This window comes from Rhincodon typus, chromosome 12 (assembly GCF_021869965.1).
Source record: "Rhincodon typus isolate 14 chromosome 12, sRhiTyp1.1, whole genome shotgun sequence".
Classification (NCBI taxonomy): Eukaryota; Metazoa; Chordata; class Chondrichthyes; order Orectolobiformes; family Rhincodontidae; genus Rhincodon; species Rhincodon typus.
The window spans coordinates 49,529,529-49,548,751 of NC_063343.1; the positions used below are offsets into that span (position 1 = coordinate 49,529,529).

The 19,223-nt window shown below is 40.7% G+C and overlaps 1 protein-coding gene across 4 annotated transcripts in view; it reads right to left on the reverse strand.

The window, feature by feature from the left end:
• The window catches only part of gabrb2a (gamma-aminobutyric acid type A receptor subunit beta2a), a 239,094-nt gene that overhangs the window by 55,420 nt on the left and 164,451 nt on the right, over positions 1-19,223 (reverse strand). For all 4 annotated transcript variants that reach the window (XM_048603699.1, XM_048603701.1, XM_048603698.1 and 1 more), the window contains exon 5: positions 819-901. In XM_048603699.1, the coding sequence (XP_048459656.1) occupies positions 819-901 (83 nt within the window). The remainder of the gene's footprint in view (positions 1-818; positions 902-19,223) is intronic.

Consider the following 19,223-nt stretch of genomic DNA (forward strand, 5'->3'; position numbering starts at 1 on the left):
GACCCTTCCTCAGAAGGGTTCTGAGGAAGGGTCACCGGACCTGAAACGTTAACTCTGTTTTCTCCTCCACAGATGCTGCCAGACCTGCTGAGCTTTTCCAGCAACTTGGTTTTTGTTCCTGATTTACAGCATCCGCAGTTCTTTTGGTTGTTCTTTCCCACCTATCTGCCGCATCCTTCCCTTTGACCAGTTCCCACTACTCATACCCATATCCACCTATCACCATCCCACCTACCTTCCCCCAGCCTCACCCCTCCTCCCTCTATTTATTTCCCAGCTTCCTTCCCCTTCCCCAGTCCTGAAGAAGGGTCCGGACCCGAAACGTCGACTCTCCTGCTCCTCTGAAGCTGCCTGACCAGCTGTGTTCCTCCAGCCCCACACTGTATTGACTCTGACTCTAGCATCTGCAGTTCTTGCTATCTCCTACTCCCTCTATACTCCTTAAAAAATTCACTCAATCCCAGCTGTCTATACCTGACATATGCCTCCTTTCTCTTGACCAGAACCTCAACATCTCTCGTCATCTAGTGTTTACCACTCACGCCAGCCATGCTCTTCACATTAAAGGAACATGCTGTCCCTGAATTCTCAATATCTCACTTTTGACAGCCTCTCACTTACCAGACATCCCTTTACCTGTGAACAGCCTCCGCCAACCAACTTTTAGAAGTTCCTGTCTAATACCATCAAAATACTCATTTAGAGTTGCTAAACATTAACTTTAAACAAACATGAATTGATACTTCATGCTTAATTGACTAATAAAGTTGAGTACTTGTGCTGAGACTCAGGACTGATGTGAACAATAGAATACTTACAACTCTCTATTTCAAGTGTGCAGTTCTGCTGATCAAGTGGATATCTTCGCAAGTCCATCATGCAAGCAGCTGTTGTGGTAATTCTGCAAAGGAAATGATGATTTAGTAGCCAAGCAAAATATACTCTTTCATTGGACATTCTTAAAAGAAATCAAGGTGTTTTTGCGAGGGGAGAGAGCTTCAAATTCTTAAAGACATTTCCATTTTCAGAATATTAGTTTTGATACTGTCAAAATGGTTGCATTAAGGCTGTAACACATTAGTAGTTTTGGTTATTCACTGGCAAGGCTCAATAAACTAAATTTTATTGATCCTGAACTCTGTAATGATGTGTCAGCCTAAGCTCAATGATGACAATCTCACTTCCAAGTCATGGGTTAAGTCCTACTTTAAAGTCTTAAGGTCTAATGTATTTGCCTGTCATTTTACACTAGCATTTTGGTATTTTCACTTCTTTAGCTGCAGGGCATATTCATTTTGTGGTACTTCACAATCAAACAAGAAACTTTCAGCTTTTCCTATTTGGTTTACATCCATACTACATTTTACTTACAAATCAAAAACAAAGTAATATCTTAAAACTGGTGACTTCTGCTTCTCAACGTTGTTTACTACATTTTTTTTGAGTCATTCGTTATTAACATTGATAAATCCCTGAACTTCAATTATCACTTATTTCCCATGTACAGAAAATGTCTTGAATGTCTTAAGCAAAAGGATATGATAGACACCAAGGGTATAAGAACCATAGTTGAGAAAACAAAGTTGTGTTAATGAAGGGGACCTCAAATAGGTTTCTGAATGAGAAAAGAGAAGTGGCAAGCGATGGGAATTGAGCTAAGAATACTGGAGGCTAAGAGTGTAGTGGCTGAACCAGCAACTATGAAAGACAAAATGTCAGTGGGATAAAAAAGGCAGGAGGAGTCTATGGTGATAAAATAATGGGAGAACATGAAGTAATCTGAAAACATCAATGAGAATTATAGAATCAACTTTCTTTCTGTTGCCGCTTGTTATAAGTTCCACTGCTCTTGAATGAGCTGGAGGATGAGAAAGACAGTGCCTAATTCTGACAGAGAACGGGAAACTCTCTGTAGGGTAGCAAGAAATTGTGCACAGCTACATAATGGCATTTACAGCAGCTGATATGGACTGTCTTAAATATACTCAATGACTTGGCCTTCACAGCCGTCTGCGGCAGTAACTTCCACAGATTAACCACTCTCTGACTGAAGAAATTCTTTGTCAACTCAGTTCTAAAGGGTTGCCCCTTCACTCTGTATATTCGGATTTGAGAATGCAGGCCGAAACACAAGGTAAAACCTTGTCTTTTTAGGCCAACCTGTATAGATGGTGTTACGGAGAACCTTTGCAAACTTAAGCTCAATACATGTATATTATCTGTGGGCAGTAGAGTATAACGAAAAAAATACCACTAAGCTGGTTACTTTAGCCCAGGTCAAAGGCTAAAAGCAGGGAACTGAAAGGGTTAACCAAGGGTGAAATGGTTTCAGTTAGAAGAGCTTTTTAGTGAAAAGTAAACATACGCAGAACTAAAAGACAGCAGATGTACAGTGATAGGAGGAGGATTGAAACATACAAGCCACAGAAGGAAAAAGCCATACCTGGAATTTGGGGAGTGATTGACAAGTAACAGGAGACAGCCTAGGCTGTACAATAGGCAAAGATATGGAAGCTTTACATGGATGTGAACAATGCCTGATGCGTGTAATGTGGGGAACAAGTAAACTGACTCTAGGGAAATATGTTTAACATAAGAATGTAAATTGACCAGATTAAATTGAGTACGTGACCTAAGGTGTACATAACAGATACCTGTCCATGGAAGTTTTCCAGATTTCAAACATAAGACCGTGTTTTAAAGGTGGCTTTCCTTACATACCCTTGAATAAAGGGTCATAAATTTTACCTTAGTCTCATGGTGGTTTGTCAAGTTGAGCCACAATAATGACCATCACTGTATCCCACATTATCAAAATCCTTGGAGTTACCGTTGCTAGAAACTGAATTGAAGCAGCCATATGACCACTGTACTTGTAACAGCAGGTTAGAGGCTGGGAATTCTGCAATGAGTAACTTAACATCTGACTCCTCAAGGCCTATACAGCATCTGCAAGGCACAAGTCAGGCCTGTGATAAAATATATCCTTCAATTATCCAAATGAATGCAATTGCGATGACACTTGTGAAGTTTTGACACCAACCAGAACAAATCAGCCTGCTTGATTGGCAGCCCAAGAAGACAGATCTACCCCAACCCTGACAATTATCTCCTCAAGGGTGTAAGGACTGTATATGTTTTTATTTTTCTGTATTTTTGGTCTGGAGTGAAACGGAAAAAGGATGGTTTTAAAACCAAGGCTTGTGTAAGGGATTGCTGCACATTTTAAAAGCAAATTACTGAAACTCATTGTTGTTCAGCGGCAGGAGTCCGGGAGAGAGTGCGAGGGCAGCCGGGAAGGTAAGCTTTTGTTATAAAAGTCTTACCTCGCCTGACTGCGGCCTTCAGTTGTTCAGCAGCAGGTGTCTGGGAGAGAGTGTGAGGGCAGCCGGGAACGTAAGCTTTCGTTATAGAAGTCTTACCTCGCGTGACTGCGGCCTTCAGTTGTTCAGCGGAGGAGTTGTCCCAGAGCGGGCGCGAGTGGTCGGCTGGGTAATGGTTATCTTTCACCCAATAAATTGGTAGTGTCTCCCACCCTTCCACCTCCTCTAACCTAATAATAAAGACTAAGTGTGGTGAGCAGGTAAGCTACTTGCATTTTTTATTTCCTCATCTCCTTGTTACCTTTCGGGGAGGTCACCTAGACACCAAGTCATCTGGGAGCTGTTTGGAAGGCAAAACCGGAGTCTGTTTGACGGAGTAAACTTACTGGTGCAGAGAACACTTAAAGAGAGAACACTGCAAAACTAAAAAAAAACAATTAATTTTAAATAATTAACAAAGTAGAGATGGCAGGTCAGGTGATGTGTCGTAGCTGTATGATGTGGAAGCTAGCTGATCCCATTGAGAACGGCACTGACCACATCTACAGCAAGTGTTGGCTGCTTGAGGAGCTCCGGCCCAAAATTGATGAGCTGGAATCCGAACTCCAAACACTGCCGCACATCCGGGAGGGGGAGAGATACCTGGATGCTGTGTCCCAGGAGGCAGTCACACTTCGTAGATTAACTAATGTTAATTCGATCAGCGGCCAGGGACAGCAGTGTGTGACTGCGAGTGAGGCAGGTAGAGGGACCCTGCAGACAGGAACACAGGAGCCACAGCCATTGACATTGTCCCACAGATATGAGGCACTTGCTCCCTGTGTGGATGAGGAACAGGGCTGCAGGAAGGATGAGTCAACTGACCATGGCACCATGGTTCAGGAAGCCATTCAAGAGGGGGGAGCTAAAGGGCAGATTGTGGTTGTAGAGGATTCCATCATCAGAGGGATAGACAGTATCCTTCGCAAGCAGGATAGAGAGTCCCGCATGGTGTGTTGCCTGCACGGTGCCAGGGTGCGAGATATCTCTGACTGGCTTATAGGCCACCAAATAATGACATCATGGTGTGGCGGGCAATAAACATAGAAATAGCTAATGCATGTAAAAATGGTACAGCAATTATCATGGGGGATTTTAATCTACATATTGATTGGTCAAACCAGGTCGGTCATGGCAGCCTTGAGGAGGGGTTCATAGAATGCATCCATGATAATTTCCTTGCACAATACGTAATGGAACTACAAGGGAGCAAGCTATCCTAGATCTAGTCGTGTGTAATGAGACAGGAATAATAAATAATCTCACAGTTAGGGATCCTCTCAGAAGGAGCGATCACAGTAGTCGAATTTAAAATACAGATGGAGTGTGAGAAGGTTAAATCCAGTACCAATGTCCTGTGCTTAAACAAAGGAGGCTATGATGGGATGAAGGAGGAGTTAGCTAAGGTAGAATGGGAGCAAAAGCTTTATGGTGGGTCAATTGAGGAACAGTGGAGGACTTTCAAAACGGTTTTTCACAGTGCTCAGCAGAAGTATATTCCAGTGATAAGGAAGAACTGTAGGAAAAGAGATAGTCAGCCATGGATGTCTAAGGAAATAAAGGAAAGTATTAGATTGAAAAAAAAACACATACAAAAAAGCAAAGAGTAGTGGGAAATTAGTAGACTGGGAAATCTTTAAAGGCCAACAGAAAGCCACAAAAAAATTTATAAAGAAAAGTAAGATAGATTATGAGAGTAAACTAGCTCAGAATATAAAAACAGGCAGCAAAAGTTTCTATAAATATGCAAATCGTAAAAGAGTGGCAAAGGTAAACATTGGTCCTTTACAGGATAAGAAGGTCAATTTAATAACTGGGAATGAGGAAATAGCCGATGCATTAAACATTATTTTGTGTCGGTCTTCACAGTGGAAGACACAAATAACATGCCGAAAAGTGATGGCAAGAAGGTTATAGCAGGTGAGGACCTAGAAACTATCATTATCACTAAGGAGGCAGTGCTGGGCAAGCTAATGGGGCTAAAGGTAGACAAGTCTCCTGGCCCTGATGAAATGCATCTCAGGGTACTAAAAGAGGTGATGGGGGAAATGCAAATGCACTGGTAATTATTTACCAAAATTCACTGGACTCTGGGCTGGTTCCCGCAGATTGGAAAACAGCCAATGTGACGCCACTGTTTAAAAAAGGAAGTAGACAAAAAGCAGGTAACTATAAGCCAGTTACCTTAACTTTGGTAGTGGGGAAAATGCTTGAATCTATCATTAAGGAAGAAATAGCAAGACGTCTGGATATAAATTGTCCCATTGGGAACACCCAGCATGGGTTCATGAAGGATAGGTCATCTTTAACTAATTTGGTGGAATTCTTTGAGGGCATTACTTGCATGGTAGACAATGGGGAACCTGTGGATGTGGTGTATCTGGATTTCCAGAAGGCATTTGACAAGGTGCCACACCAAAGGCTGCTACCTAAGATAAAGTTGCACGGTATTACAGGTAATGTATTGGCATGGATAGAGGATTGGTTGACCAGTAGAAAACAAACAGCAGGGGTAAATGGGTGTTTTTCTGGTTGGCGGTCAGTGGCTAGTGGTGTGTCTCAGGGACCGCAATTGTTTACAATTGACATAGATGATTTGGAGTTGGGGACTAAGTGTGGTGTGTCAAAATTTGCAGATGACACTAAGATGAGTGGTAGAGCAAAGTGTGCAGAAGACACTGAAAGTCTGCAGAGGGATATAGATAGTCTAAGTGAGTGGGCAAAGGTCTGGCAGATGGAGTACAATGTTGATAAGTGTGAGGTCATCCACTCTGGTAGGAATAACAGCAATATGACTATGTTTTAAATGGTAAAAAATTGCAGCACACTGCTGTGCAGAGGGACTTGGGTGTCCTTGTGCAAGAATCGCTAAAAGTAGGATTGCAGGTGCAGCAGGTAATTAAAAAGGCAAATGGAATTTTGTCTGCCATTGCTCGAGGGATGGAGTTTAAAAACAGGGAGGCTATGCTTCAGCTGTATAGGGTCCTGGTGAGGCCACACCTGGAGTACTGTGTGCAGTTTTGGTCTCCTTACTTGAGAAAGGATATACTAGCACTGGAGGGGGTGCAGAGGAGATTCACTCGGTTGATTCCTGAGTTGTGAGGGTTGGATTATGAGGGGAGACTGAGTAGGCTGGGATTATACTCATTGAAATTCAGAAGAATGAGGGGAGATCCTATAGAAACATACAAGTTTATGAAGGGAATAGATAAGGTGGAGGCAGGGAGGTTGTTTCCACTAGCAGGTGAAACTAGGACTTGGGGGCATAGCCTCAAAATAAAGGGAAGCAGATGTAGGACTGAGGTCAGGAGGAACTTCTTCACCCAAAGGGTTGTGAATCTGTGGAATTCCCTGCCCCATGAAGCGGTTGAAGCTACCTTATTGAATGTTTTTAAGGCAAGGCTGGATAAATTTTTGAACAGTAAAGGAATTAAGGGTTATGGTGAGTGGGCGGGTAAGTGGAGCTGAGTCTCAAAAAGATCAGCCACGATCTTATTGAATGGCGGGGTAGGCTCAAGGGGCCAGGTGGCCTACTCCTGCTCCAAGTTCTTATGTTCTTATGTTATTGTAAGTTGTATTTACACTGCTGCTTTGTTCAACCACTCGGGGAGGCTGTTTGCGGACGGGCAGATACTGGAGGTGTGTACAAATTGAAAATTTTTCAACAACAAGCAGCTGATTAGTTTATGGAGTTGTGACCAGCTGTGGAGGACAAAGGCCAACTGCCTGCCAACAACTATCTGTTGGCTCCTAGATAGCTGAACAGCTTATGTGTGAGGGTGATATGATATAGCCAGGAACCTTTGGGTCCTGGAAGGGGAGGTGATATGATTCTCTGTAGTAGAAAACACCTGAAGGCTGAAAAAAGCCAGTTATTTTCTCCCACCAGCTGCTGTAAGCTGTTGCTTTTAAATCAATAAATCAGAGTCTTTATAATTTGTGAACTGGTCATTCTATACCTCCTACATGGATTCGAGACGTACCTGCAGGAGAGATCCAAGAAAGCAACTCCTAGCGAACAAAAGGATCATCTCAGTGAACCCTGTGTACAGGGGCCATTGACCTGTGTTGTAGGAGGTTGACGGGTTACCTTATAGAAATTTATAAAATGGTGAGATGAATAGCAAAGGTCTTTTCCCTAGGGTAGGCAAGTTAAAAACTAGAGGGCATAATCTTAAGGTGAACATAGAACATAGAACAGTACAGCACAGTACAGGCCCTTCGGCCTACGATGTTGTGCCGAACTTTTACCCTAAGCCTAAGGTCTATCTAGCCTCCACCCACTACGTTATACTATCATCCATATGCCTATCTAATAGCCGTTTAAATGCCCCGAATGAGGTCGTCTCCACTACCCTCTCCGGCAATGCATTCCACGCCTCTACCACTCTCTGAGTAAAGAACCTACCTCTGACGTCTCCCCTACATCTACCTCCACTCACTTTAAAACTATGCCCCCTCGTAATAGCTACCTCCACCCTAGGAAAAAGTCTCTGGCTGTACAATCTATCTATACCTCTGATCATTTTGTACACCTCTATCAAGTCATCTCTCATCCTTCGTCGTTCTAAAGAGAAAAGCCCTAGCTCTCTCAACCTTTCCTCGTAAGACCTTCCCTCCATTCCAGGCAACATCCTGGTAAATCTCCTCTGCACCTTTTCCAACGCTTCCACATCTTTCCTGTAATGAGGCGACCAGAACTGGACACAATACTCCAGATGTGACTGAACCAGGGTTTTGTATAGCTGGAGCATAACTTCACGGCTTTTGAACTCAATCCCTCTATTAATGAAAGCTAACACACCATACACCTTCTTAACAACTCTATCCATCTGATTGGCAGCTTTCTGTGAACATGAACCCTAAGATTCCCCTGCTCCTCCACACTGCCAAGAATCTTTCCATTAACCCTGTATTCTGCTTTCAAGTTTGTCCGCTTCCAAAAATGAATCACCACACACTTTTCAGGGTTAAACTCCATCTGCCACTTCTCAGCCCATCTCTGCATCCTATCAATGTCCCTTTGTAACCTAGAACAGCCCTCTGCACTATCCACAACTCAACCCACCTTAGTATCGTGAGAGGCGAAAGATTTAAAAGCAACCTGAGGGGCTGCTTTTTCACACAGAGGTTGATTCATATGTAGAAAGAACTACTAGAGGAAGTGGTAGATACAGGTATAGTTGCAACATTTAAAGGCATTTGGATAGGTACATGAATAGGAAGGTTTAGAGGGATTCGGGCCAAACCCAGGCAAGTGGGGCTAGATTAGTTTGGGAAACCTGGTCGGCATGGACGGGTTCAACTGAAGGGTTTGTTTCCTGCTGTATGACTCTAATCTGTAACAGCATTCCCATCTTTTTTCCTTTTAAGCCATAGCACTGATATTTTTGCCCATCTATGTGTGTTTGTGCACAGGGAATTTTATAAGGGGTTTAAAAATTTTAATGAGTAGAGTTATATGTCAACAGTTCATAGCTGTTTACCCATAGCTTGAATCTAAGTATTTTTAATAAATACCATTCCTGTAAAGAATTCTCCAGAAGCATGGTGCATGCTTTCTGTTAAGCTATGTCTGAGAAGAAATTGTGGAAGTTTAAGTAATTTTATAAAATCTTTTAACTTATGCAATGACTTAAGAGTATAGCAGGATTTCATTTCCAGTGCACTATCACAGTTGTGGGTGACAAGGGCAATTAGGAATGGGCAATAAATGCTGGCCTAGCCAGTGGTGTCCATATGCTGTCAATGAATCATTTTGAAAAAACTGAAGAATAGCTGTCAGTGTTCAAGATGCTGGATAGAATGGGCTGGAGGAAACTCGGCTGGCTCTTTGATTTTCAAGGATTACTGAATGCAAAATTCAGCCAAGTTGTCAATTGATCTGAAGAAAAGAATTAGGGTTACTTGCATTTGCAATTTTGAATTCTATACTGAGTCTTGGCTCATGTATAAGTAAATAAACAAATTGTGTAATATAAAATAAAAACCGAAAGAACTGCGGATGTTGTAAATCAGGAACAAAAACAAAGTCGCTGGAAAAGCTCAGCAGGTCTGGCAGCATCTGTGAGGGAAAAAACAGAGTTAACATTTCGGGTCCGGTGACCCTTTCTCAGAAGAGAACAAATTGCGCATCTTGATGCGTTAGACAATGAGTGGGCAAACAAGTAGTCCTTAAAGAGATCACAGTAGAATGTGCAAAAAATAATTTGCATAAGTTTTTATATTTATTTTTGTAGGCCGCAACTCAAGTGAGGTCCAAAGCAGAAATTGGCTCATGCAGCAGGATGAGATAGATAGGTTGCAGTGCTAATTTTTTGTTAGCTAAATTATATTGATGTTATAAGAATCCATTTACACTCAATTTTGATTTCTGTTTTACTGCTTTTGAAACTAATCAGAAGAAAAATAACTGACCTACAAAATTTATCATCTGATTTTATTAACCTGGTCTGTTTTTCATTTTCTTCATAACCTACATTAGAATCATTTGGCTCTTCCTGAATTAGGAATTGATTTGACTTTATGATGAAAGTGTTAGTTGAATGAATTCAACTCACGTATTTTAAAAATAAAATAAAATTTTACTATAGGGCTGAAAAGCTATGCCATAAAATTCACTCCAGGAATTGTGATAATATTTAAGTTAAAATTAACTCATAGGCTTGGAGATAGGCTGGCACCTTTTTTGGGGAGCTAAATAGCCAGCCGAACACTTCAGTAGTTAATTGAACATCTAATACGCTGGGCAGAAAGCACAAATTCATTATGAGCTAGTAGTGAGTTGGTCACCGTATTGGTACTGGCTCAAAAATGGACATCCAGGGCTTATGCCTAAATCAGAGTTAAGCATGTTGCAAATCAAATAAGGAGCCTAACATTTATATGATACTGTCTCTGCAACATTGGGTTTCCAGCTACATTGAGATAAATCAGATTTATTCAAGGCCTAATATGCTTTTTAAAGAAACCATGTAAACCACAATCAACAAGGTATTTGTTTAAAATATATTCACCTGAATATGGAGACAGGACATGCAAATGTTATCCTCCTAGATCCATATTTAAAATACACAGACTGCTGTTTTGGCACCACTCCCAGACTACCATGAACCTCCCTATCCTCCTCCACCCTACTATGACAGTTCCTATAGATCATGTTTCTTATATTGGTTCTTGATACTATTTTGTCCACCTTTGCCAATATGACAAATAGCATAGTCCCAATGCATGACAGTTATCACATTGAAAGTAAAACAGGAATGACATTAAACTTTTACTAAGCTTGTGTGTAGACAAGAATGCCGCAATAAGTGGCATGGTAATTTGCACAGATGTAGTCAGTTAATTTCATGAAGCTTCCTCTAAGTATAACTGTAGGATGTCACCCAGAGACAGGTGAACCTTGAGATCTTACACTCAGCTCAGAACTCTCAGCTAAGAAAAGTATTCATAATTTCCAAGTAGAGACATTGTCATGCTTCATAGAAGACAGCTGGCTGCTCACTTTTAAATAAGCCTTCAAATCATTAATATCTTTAGATTCTCTTTCCCATAACATAACGGTTGTGTACAATTTGATTTGAGGTTAGTTAATCATAGGGTGACTTCAGAAAGCCATGACTATTTGAACCTAAATTGGTGACAAAAGACTATGATCTCGAATTATTTAATAAAAACTCATTTTTAATGATGAAATTAGAAGAACATTTTTGCACCAATAATGGGAACAACTTGAAGACAATTTTACTCATTCTGTCTAGATTGATAAGTGAGTGTAGAAAAGTCCAAGACTTTCAAGGTTAAGAAATGTTATCATTTAGAAAGCTGTTACAAGACAATGATGATTCCAATAGATCTGCTGAACAGGGATTGATCACTGTATTTTCACAACCAGATAGCCTAATTCACACTCCATAAAACTGATCATTCAAATCATATCTAGAAATAGTTTGTGATGTTTATTAGATATAGACCACAAAATTTGTTAAGGCCTGAAATGAGTGTGTGATCAACCATGCTCATTGTTTCATATGTAGGAAGAATATGAACTTCACCATGCCTGTTTACTTAAATGATTTCTGCACACACCCATTGCTAAACACACTGCTGAGTAGCTGAACACCCAAGTGGGGCTAAAAATAAAACAAATCATGCAAGGGGGTTAGCACCACTTAAAGCTAGCCGGTATTATTCAAAGACAGCTTGCAACTCTAAAAGAACTGCATTCCAGTGGGAGCAGGCGCTGGAATTCTTTGTGATAAAGACTTGCAAGGAACAAGAATGAATTATGGCACAATGAAGAGGGTGTACTCCAATATTCTCTGACACTGTTTTAGATGCCTTGCTAAAGGAGATGGTGAGGAGGAAAGATTAAACCATAGAATGGTTACAGCACCGAAGAACACTTTCAGCCGATGGTGTTCATGTCAGCTGTAAGCATGGACAACTCAGCAACTCCTGCTGCCTTTTCTCTGCATCCCTGATTTTTTTTTAAACTTTAAGATTTTAATTCAATACCACTTTGAAAGCCACAATTGAATACGCCTCCTCTGAATTCTCAGGAATTGTATTGCAGATTGTAACCACTTGCTTTATAAAAGCTTTTCCTAATGTAACCTGAGTCTTTTGCTGTTCACCTTGTATATGTGTTTCCATTGGCAGCTGGATTTTTTTCTGCTCAATTTATCCAGATGCCTCATGATTTTGAACATCTTTGGATTCTTGTGGTGGATCAAGTGATGAAGATACAGCAGACTGCAGCAAAATATGGCACATGTTTGAGACATATGAACACAGGAGCAGGCCATTCAGCCCCTCAAGTCTATTCAACAATTCCAGATCATGGCCAATAATTTACACCAAGGTAAATGAGCTTGTAGCACAGATTGAAATTGACTGGTATGTCAATAGAAGACACCAGTAATATACCAGAACTTTAAGAGAGTCGAGACAAAGGTGAGTGTAGTAGCCATTACTGAGGGGAACTGCTGGGGAAGCTGAAAGGTTTGAAGGTGGATAAATCACTCGGACCAAATGGACTACATTCCAGAGTTCTGAATGAGATATTTGAGGAGTTTGTGGAGGCATCTGTGATCTTTCAGGAATCACTGGAGTCAAGGAGGGCCTGAAAGAATTGGAAAATGGCTAATGTAAAACACGCCTGTTCAAGAAAAGAAGGAGACAGAGACAGGAAATCAAAGGCTGGTTAACCTGATCTTGGTCGTTGGTAAGATTTTAGAGTCCATTAATAAGGATGAGATGTGGAGTACTTGGATGTGCACGGTATAATAAGGCTGAGTCAGCACAGCTTTGTCTAGCGGAGGTCATGCCTGACAAATCAGTTAGATTTCTTTGAGGAGGTAATGAGCGAGTTAGTAAAGGAGAGCTAGTGGATGTATTCTATTTGGATTTCCAGAAGACCTTTGACAAGGTGCTACACAGCAGACTGTTAAATAAGAGGAGAGTCCATGGTATTAGGACCAAGGTATGGGCATGGATAGTGGATTGGTTGAATAGCAGAAGGCAGTGAGTAGGAATAAAGGGGTCTTTTTCAGGATGTCAGCTGGTGACTTGAGGAATTCCACAGGGGTCAGTGTTGGGACCATGGCTATTTGTGCTATACATTAGCATTCTGGATGAAGAGACTGAAGGCATTGTTGCTCAGTTTGCAGATGATAAATGGGTAGGTGGAGGGACAAGTAGTGATGATGAAGCAGTGAGGCTACAGAAGGACTTCAGATGGAATACAATGTTGGAAAGTGTGAAATTATGCACTAGGTAGGAAGAAGAAGCTTGGACTATTTTCTACATGGGGAATGCTTCGAAAATCTGAAGCATAAAGGTACTTGGGAGTCCTAGTTCAGGATACTCAAAGTTAACATTCAGGTTCAGTTGGTAGTTAGGAAGGCAAATGCAGTGTTGGTATTTGTTTCAAGAAAACAAGAAGACTAGAGCAGAGATATACTGCTTAGGCTCTACAGGGTTCTGGTCAGACTGCGTTTGGAATACTGTGAGCAGTTTTGGGCCTATATCTAAGGAAGGATGAGCTGGCATTGGAGTAGTTCAGAGGAGGTTTACAAAAATGGTCCCGGGGATAAAGAGTTTGTCACATGAGGAGAAGTTGAAGACTGTGGGTCAACACTGTTATGGACTAGACTAAACCCCCTCAAAAGATTAAAGAAGATAGCCTGGACCCCAACTTTTTCTAATTTTTAAAGGCAAGTGTAAGGCGTTGTCTTCTGGGTGCAATTTGATTGGTCAAACTACCAGGCTAGAAGCAAAACACACTTTATTCTTACACGATGGTTAAAATATAAACAAAAGAAAGAAAAATTGGAATAACTTTATTGGAAAACTTAACAGAATAATAGATTATTTAGCTACTAAACAGCAACTGTTCCAATATAATATCCCATAAACACACCCTTGGCAAAGGCAAATTCAGGAAAATACATTGTCTCACATGCAATTCTCTAGTCCAGGAGGAAAGAATATCAAGAGAAAACTCAGAGATAGAACTAAAGCGTTTTGTTGTAGAGGGGAGAGATGTATAGCAGCTTCCAAACCTTAACAGCTATGTAAAGTTAAACTAAAACCCTGGTTCCATGGGATCTTGACCCCATCCCGTCACACTGCTTCTATTGTTGCAACTTTTAAAAAAAATCTCAAAGCCGCTTAAGCTGTTTACCTTAGTGGCTTGGAAAAACCACTCAGTACCTCTGTCTCAACCTCTCTTCATTAAAAAAAAGGACAAAATACGCTTCTTAAAGCCATAGTATCATCACACTACTCAGAGTTTCAAAGGATAAGTGGGGATCTAATTGAAACTTACAGAATACTAAGAGGCCTGAATACAGCAGATGTAGAGCAGATTTTTCTACTAGAAGGAGAGACTAGAACCCAAGGACACAGCCTCAGAGTGAAGGGGTCACTCTTCAGAACTGAGATGAGGAGGAATTTCTTCAGCCAGAAGGTGTGAATCTGTGGAACTTATTGCCACAGAAGATTGTGGAGACCAAATCAAAGCGTGATTTAGGACAGAGATAGATGGATTGTTGATTAGTAAGGGGATCAAAGATTACGGAGAGAAGGCTTGAGAATGGGTTCAAGAAACATATCAGCTATGATCGAATGGTGGAATGGACTTGATGGGCTGAGTGGCCTAATTTTGCTCCTTTATCTTATGGTCTTGTGGTCTAACATCATTTTCCTATGCTACTGCACGTTTCTTGATGGTTTTAGTAAGTAGAAACCTATCGATCTCTAACTTGAACTTGTGTAAAGATCACGTATTTACAATTTTATGCTTTTTAATTGTGGGCTGATATAAGAAAGAAAATGTTTTCAGACTAGGGTTTGAAGGATTGCTGCATAGATTGAAAGAAGTAAGTTGATACTTATTGTGAACAGTGTTTGCACAGTTGCAGGTTATTGCAGTAGTTGCAGGCTAACTAGAACCAAAGGGTTATGTACAAATGGAGATAGTAGGAACTGCAGATGCTGGAGAATCTGAGATAACAAGGTGTACAGCTGGATGAACACAGCAGGCCAAGCAGCATCATAGGAGCGGGAAGTAGTTCCAGACTTTCTGATGAAAGGTCTAGGCCCGAAACATCAGCCTTCCTGCTTCTATGATGCTGCTTGACCTGCTGTGTTCATCCAGCTCTACACCTTGTTATCTCATGTACAAATGGAGCTTTGGTTGGCAACAAATAGTGGATTTAGTGCAGACTGGCGACCAGTTACCAATCACAAAAGGGATTTCAGTTTAAATCAGTAACGTTATATATGTTGATTGTTCAGAACTGTTTACTCCCAGCTAGAATCTATTTCCTTGTGTTGTGAAATTGGGTAGAGTACTTGTGGATTGGGAAGCAGGAAGTTAGAATTTGGTGTTGGTAAAATGCTAGGGGGGAAAAGCATTGCGTGGTTCCTTTGAAAGATGATGTGCTTTTTCTGTGCTTAAATGTAAAATGGATGTCTGTGAGCAACAGCTTGCAAGTTTGCAAGTAGACAGAGACAACCCAAATTGAAACATTTATATTGAAAGGCCATACAGTCAGCAGGCCAAGCAGCAGTTGTTACCATGATAACAGGCTTTTGAATTTAGCCAATCAATTTGAACCATCAGACTTAAATTTAATAGGTTTTTGGTATCTAAGTCTGATGGTTTTGACAACACAGGACCAATCCTATTGTAAGAAATATTGATATGTCATCAAAGGTATAAAAGAAGGGGGAAGTTGGACAAAGACCCCAGAGCTAACTGTCATCCGCCAGAGCTAAAAGTCTTAGGCTCTCAAGAGAGAATCGCTGGCTCTCACAGCCTCCTCTGTCTTAGAGAAAGCACCATCTAAATAACAACGGTACCAATGGCACAACTAGTTAATATTCCTAACAGGAGAATCAACGGAGAAGGCACAGAACATTCCCGAAGACACGTAACCTTGCTGTAATTTCGAGAGACTAATTTTTTTAATGTAAATGGGATTGCATTTATTGGAACAGCATACCAGTAGAATCTTCCTTGATTTGGGGATAGTTAGTAGTTAGAAGGGATTTGTTTGGTTTGTTAATAGTTCAATTAATTTATTCACTGTTAGAGTTTGATGAATAAATTGTTACTTGTTGATTTTAAAGTGAGTGTCATGGAGTTATTTTATTTAAACACCATAAGTTGCTGCAAAGCAGGTTACACCGTCTTTTCACACTCCTTTTGCAGATCATAGGGCAAGGTGCTACGGTTTGGGTATTTCGGTTTTAGTTCTCAGAGGAGGGTCAACCTCCGCTTTATTATAGATTGGCGGCTCGGGTCCGGGATCTGGACAGATTTGAACAGATTTAGAGTACAAATGATACCAGCAGATTTAGACAGACTTTGGGACTAGTGTCCTAGATCTTTAAATGAAACTTAAGTGAGAAGTGGAAAATCTATTTAATTTAGATTGCTTGTTGCTGGTTAAGTCACAAGTGGGGAAATGGCTTTTAACATTGCTAAAGTGGTTCTGGGGGTCAAAGATGCTTCCCAAATTTACTAAGAAAGTTTAAAAAGACAGAAAAGGGTGACATCTATAGAATTATCAAACTGGCTAAAATTGGGTTTAACTAGGGGTAATAAGAAAGCTGAAATTGTAACGAGGTTAGCCATGCATTTAGGTGTATGAGAGAAATAGTCAAGTGCAGTAAAGAGAGTGAGTTTGAACTTCAGAAGTTGGCAATTAGACAGGAAAATCGACGTAAAAGGATGGAGGTGAAGGCAGAATGTAGGCTCAGCGAGGAGGATAGCGATGATGAGCGAACCTATCATAGCCAAAGGCCTGGTAGGGATGTATATAAATACATCCAAACATTACTAACATTCAATGAAAAAGATGTAGAAGCCTTTTTCATTTCCTTCGAAAAATTGGCTAAACAGATGAACTGGCCAGAGACTGTGTGGATAATGTTAATCCAGACCAAGTTGATAGGCAAGGGTAGTGAGGTGTTTGCAGCGCTCTCAGAGGAGGTCTCAGGAGAAAATAACGAAGTAAAAAAGGCTATTTTGAGTGCCTACAAAATGGTACCAGAAGCACATAGACAACAGCTCAGAAATATAATAAAGGAACCAGGTCAGACTTATACCGAGTTTGAAAGAACTAAACAGAACAATTTCAATAGATGGATGAGAGCATTAAATATAGAAAAGACAGATGAGGCTCTTAGAGCTATTATTCTGCTTGAGGAAGCTCATTTCCAGGAGTGATAAGAACTCATGTTGAGGAACAGAAAGTTTAAACAGCGAGAAGAGCCGCAGAGATGGCTGATGAATACGCATTAGTGCATGAATCGAAATCTAGCTTCCAACAGCAATTCCATTCCATGATCGATAGAAATTGGGAATGAGGGAGATCCTTCAATGAAAAAAAAACAAAAAGTAGATCACAGTGGTAACAGTTTACCACATGTGAAAAAAGGAACCCAAGAGGGTGGAAAAGAAGCGAAAGGTGTTTTAACTGCAATAAGGTGGGACACACAAAGTTACAGTGCTGGTGGTTTAAGAAAGGCACTGGGATAAAAGATGTGTTAAAAGAGGCTAAACCAGTGGAATTTGTGGAGGTAGTGAAGGAAATCCCAAGAGAAGTCGAGGAGCTGCAGGAGAGTGCACAGCCTAGTCACGAGCTAGATAGTAAGATAGCGCCCAATCTTTTCAAAGACTTCACCTGTGTGGAAAAGATTTACTCAGGTGGAGCTGGGGAAGTAGGTAAAGGCGTTATAATATTGAGAGATACGGGAGCTAGTCTGTCTCTAATAGTAAGAGATGAAAATATTTACATGCCCTCTGAAATATTGCCTGAGAGACTGGTAATCTGTGGAATAAATGGAGAGAGACGCAAGATAAGGCTAGAAAGTCCAATCAAAACTGGGGAAGTGATAGTGGGAGTGATGGAAAAATTGGCTATTTCAGGAATACGGTTTATTCTTGAAAATGATATAGCTGGATCAAAAGTGGGAATGATGCCCACTATAGTGGAAAGCCAAAAGAAAACTGGGGAAATGATGAGTTGAAAGAAAAAATACTCTAGAATTTTTCCCGACTGTGCGGTGACAAGATCCCACAAACATTAATGAAAACAAGAAGGGAAAACAAAACAGAAAGATGAAGGAGTTAAGGTCTGTTTGATGAGATGGTAAAGAGACAACCTAAGCAGATAGAGAATCAGGCAGAGGTGTTTAGTTTTCAAAGATTAATGGAATTACAACAAAAGATGAGACGATAAAGGATTTATATCATCAAGCCTACTCAGAAAAGGAATCAGAATATATTCCAAAACGCTATTACCTTAAGAATAAAATCTTAAGGCAGAAATGGAGACGTTGGCAGGTTAGTGCAAATGAGAAGTGGGCAGAGGTTCACCAGACTGTGTTTCCAGTAGAATACAGACAGGAATTATTGTGGTTAGTACACAAATTACCACAGGAAGTCATCTAGGAGTGAGGAAAACTCAGCCTAAGATACAGAAGCATTTTTATCGGCCTGAATTACATAAAGATGTGGTTGAATTTCCCATACCTGTCATACGTGTTAGATGGTAGGAAAGCCACAGGCAGTGATAAAACCAGCACCTTTGATGCTAATTCCCGCATTTGAAGAGCCTTTTACACGGGTTATAATTGATTGTGTAGGTTCCTCCCTAAAACCAAAAGTGGGAACCAGTATTTGCTAACCATAATGGATGTGTCTACCAGGTTTCTGGAGGCAATTCCATTATGGAATGTCAAAGCAAAATAGGTTGTGGAGGAGTTGCTTGCTTTCTTTACCTGTTATGGACTACCCAGGGAGATTCAGTCAGACCAATGATCCAATTTTACTGCCAAATTATTTAAGGAGATCACAACAGTTTAGGCATCAAACACTTTAATTCATGTGCATTCCATCCTGAATCCCAGGGAGCAATGAAAAGGTGCATCAGACCCTAAAGACAATATTGAGGGCTCATCGCCAGGAAGCCCAAATGATTGGGATAAAGGCATCCCATTTATATTATTTGCTATTAGAGATGCTTCAAATGAATCAACTCAGTTTACTTCATTTATATTGATATTCAGACACAAAGTAACAGGGCCTTTAAAATTAATTAAGGAAAAGTTGATAGGTCCGAAGTCAAAGGTCTTACAGTTGAATTCTGTCCCTGAGGTGAGAGAATGATTAAACAGAGTAGGTGAATTAGCTATAGAGATAACAAGGTGTAGAGCTGGATGAACACAGCAGGCCAAGCAGCATCAGAGGAGCAGGAAAGCTGATGTTTCGGACCTAGACCCTTCTACAGAAATTTCTGAAGAAGGGTCGAGGCCCGAAATGTCAGCTTTCCTGCTCCTCTG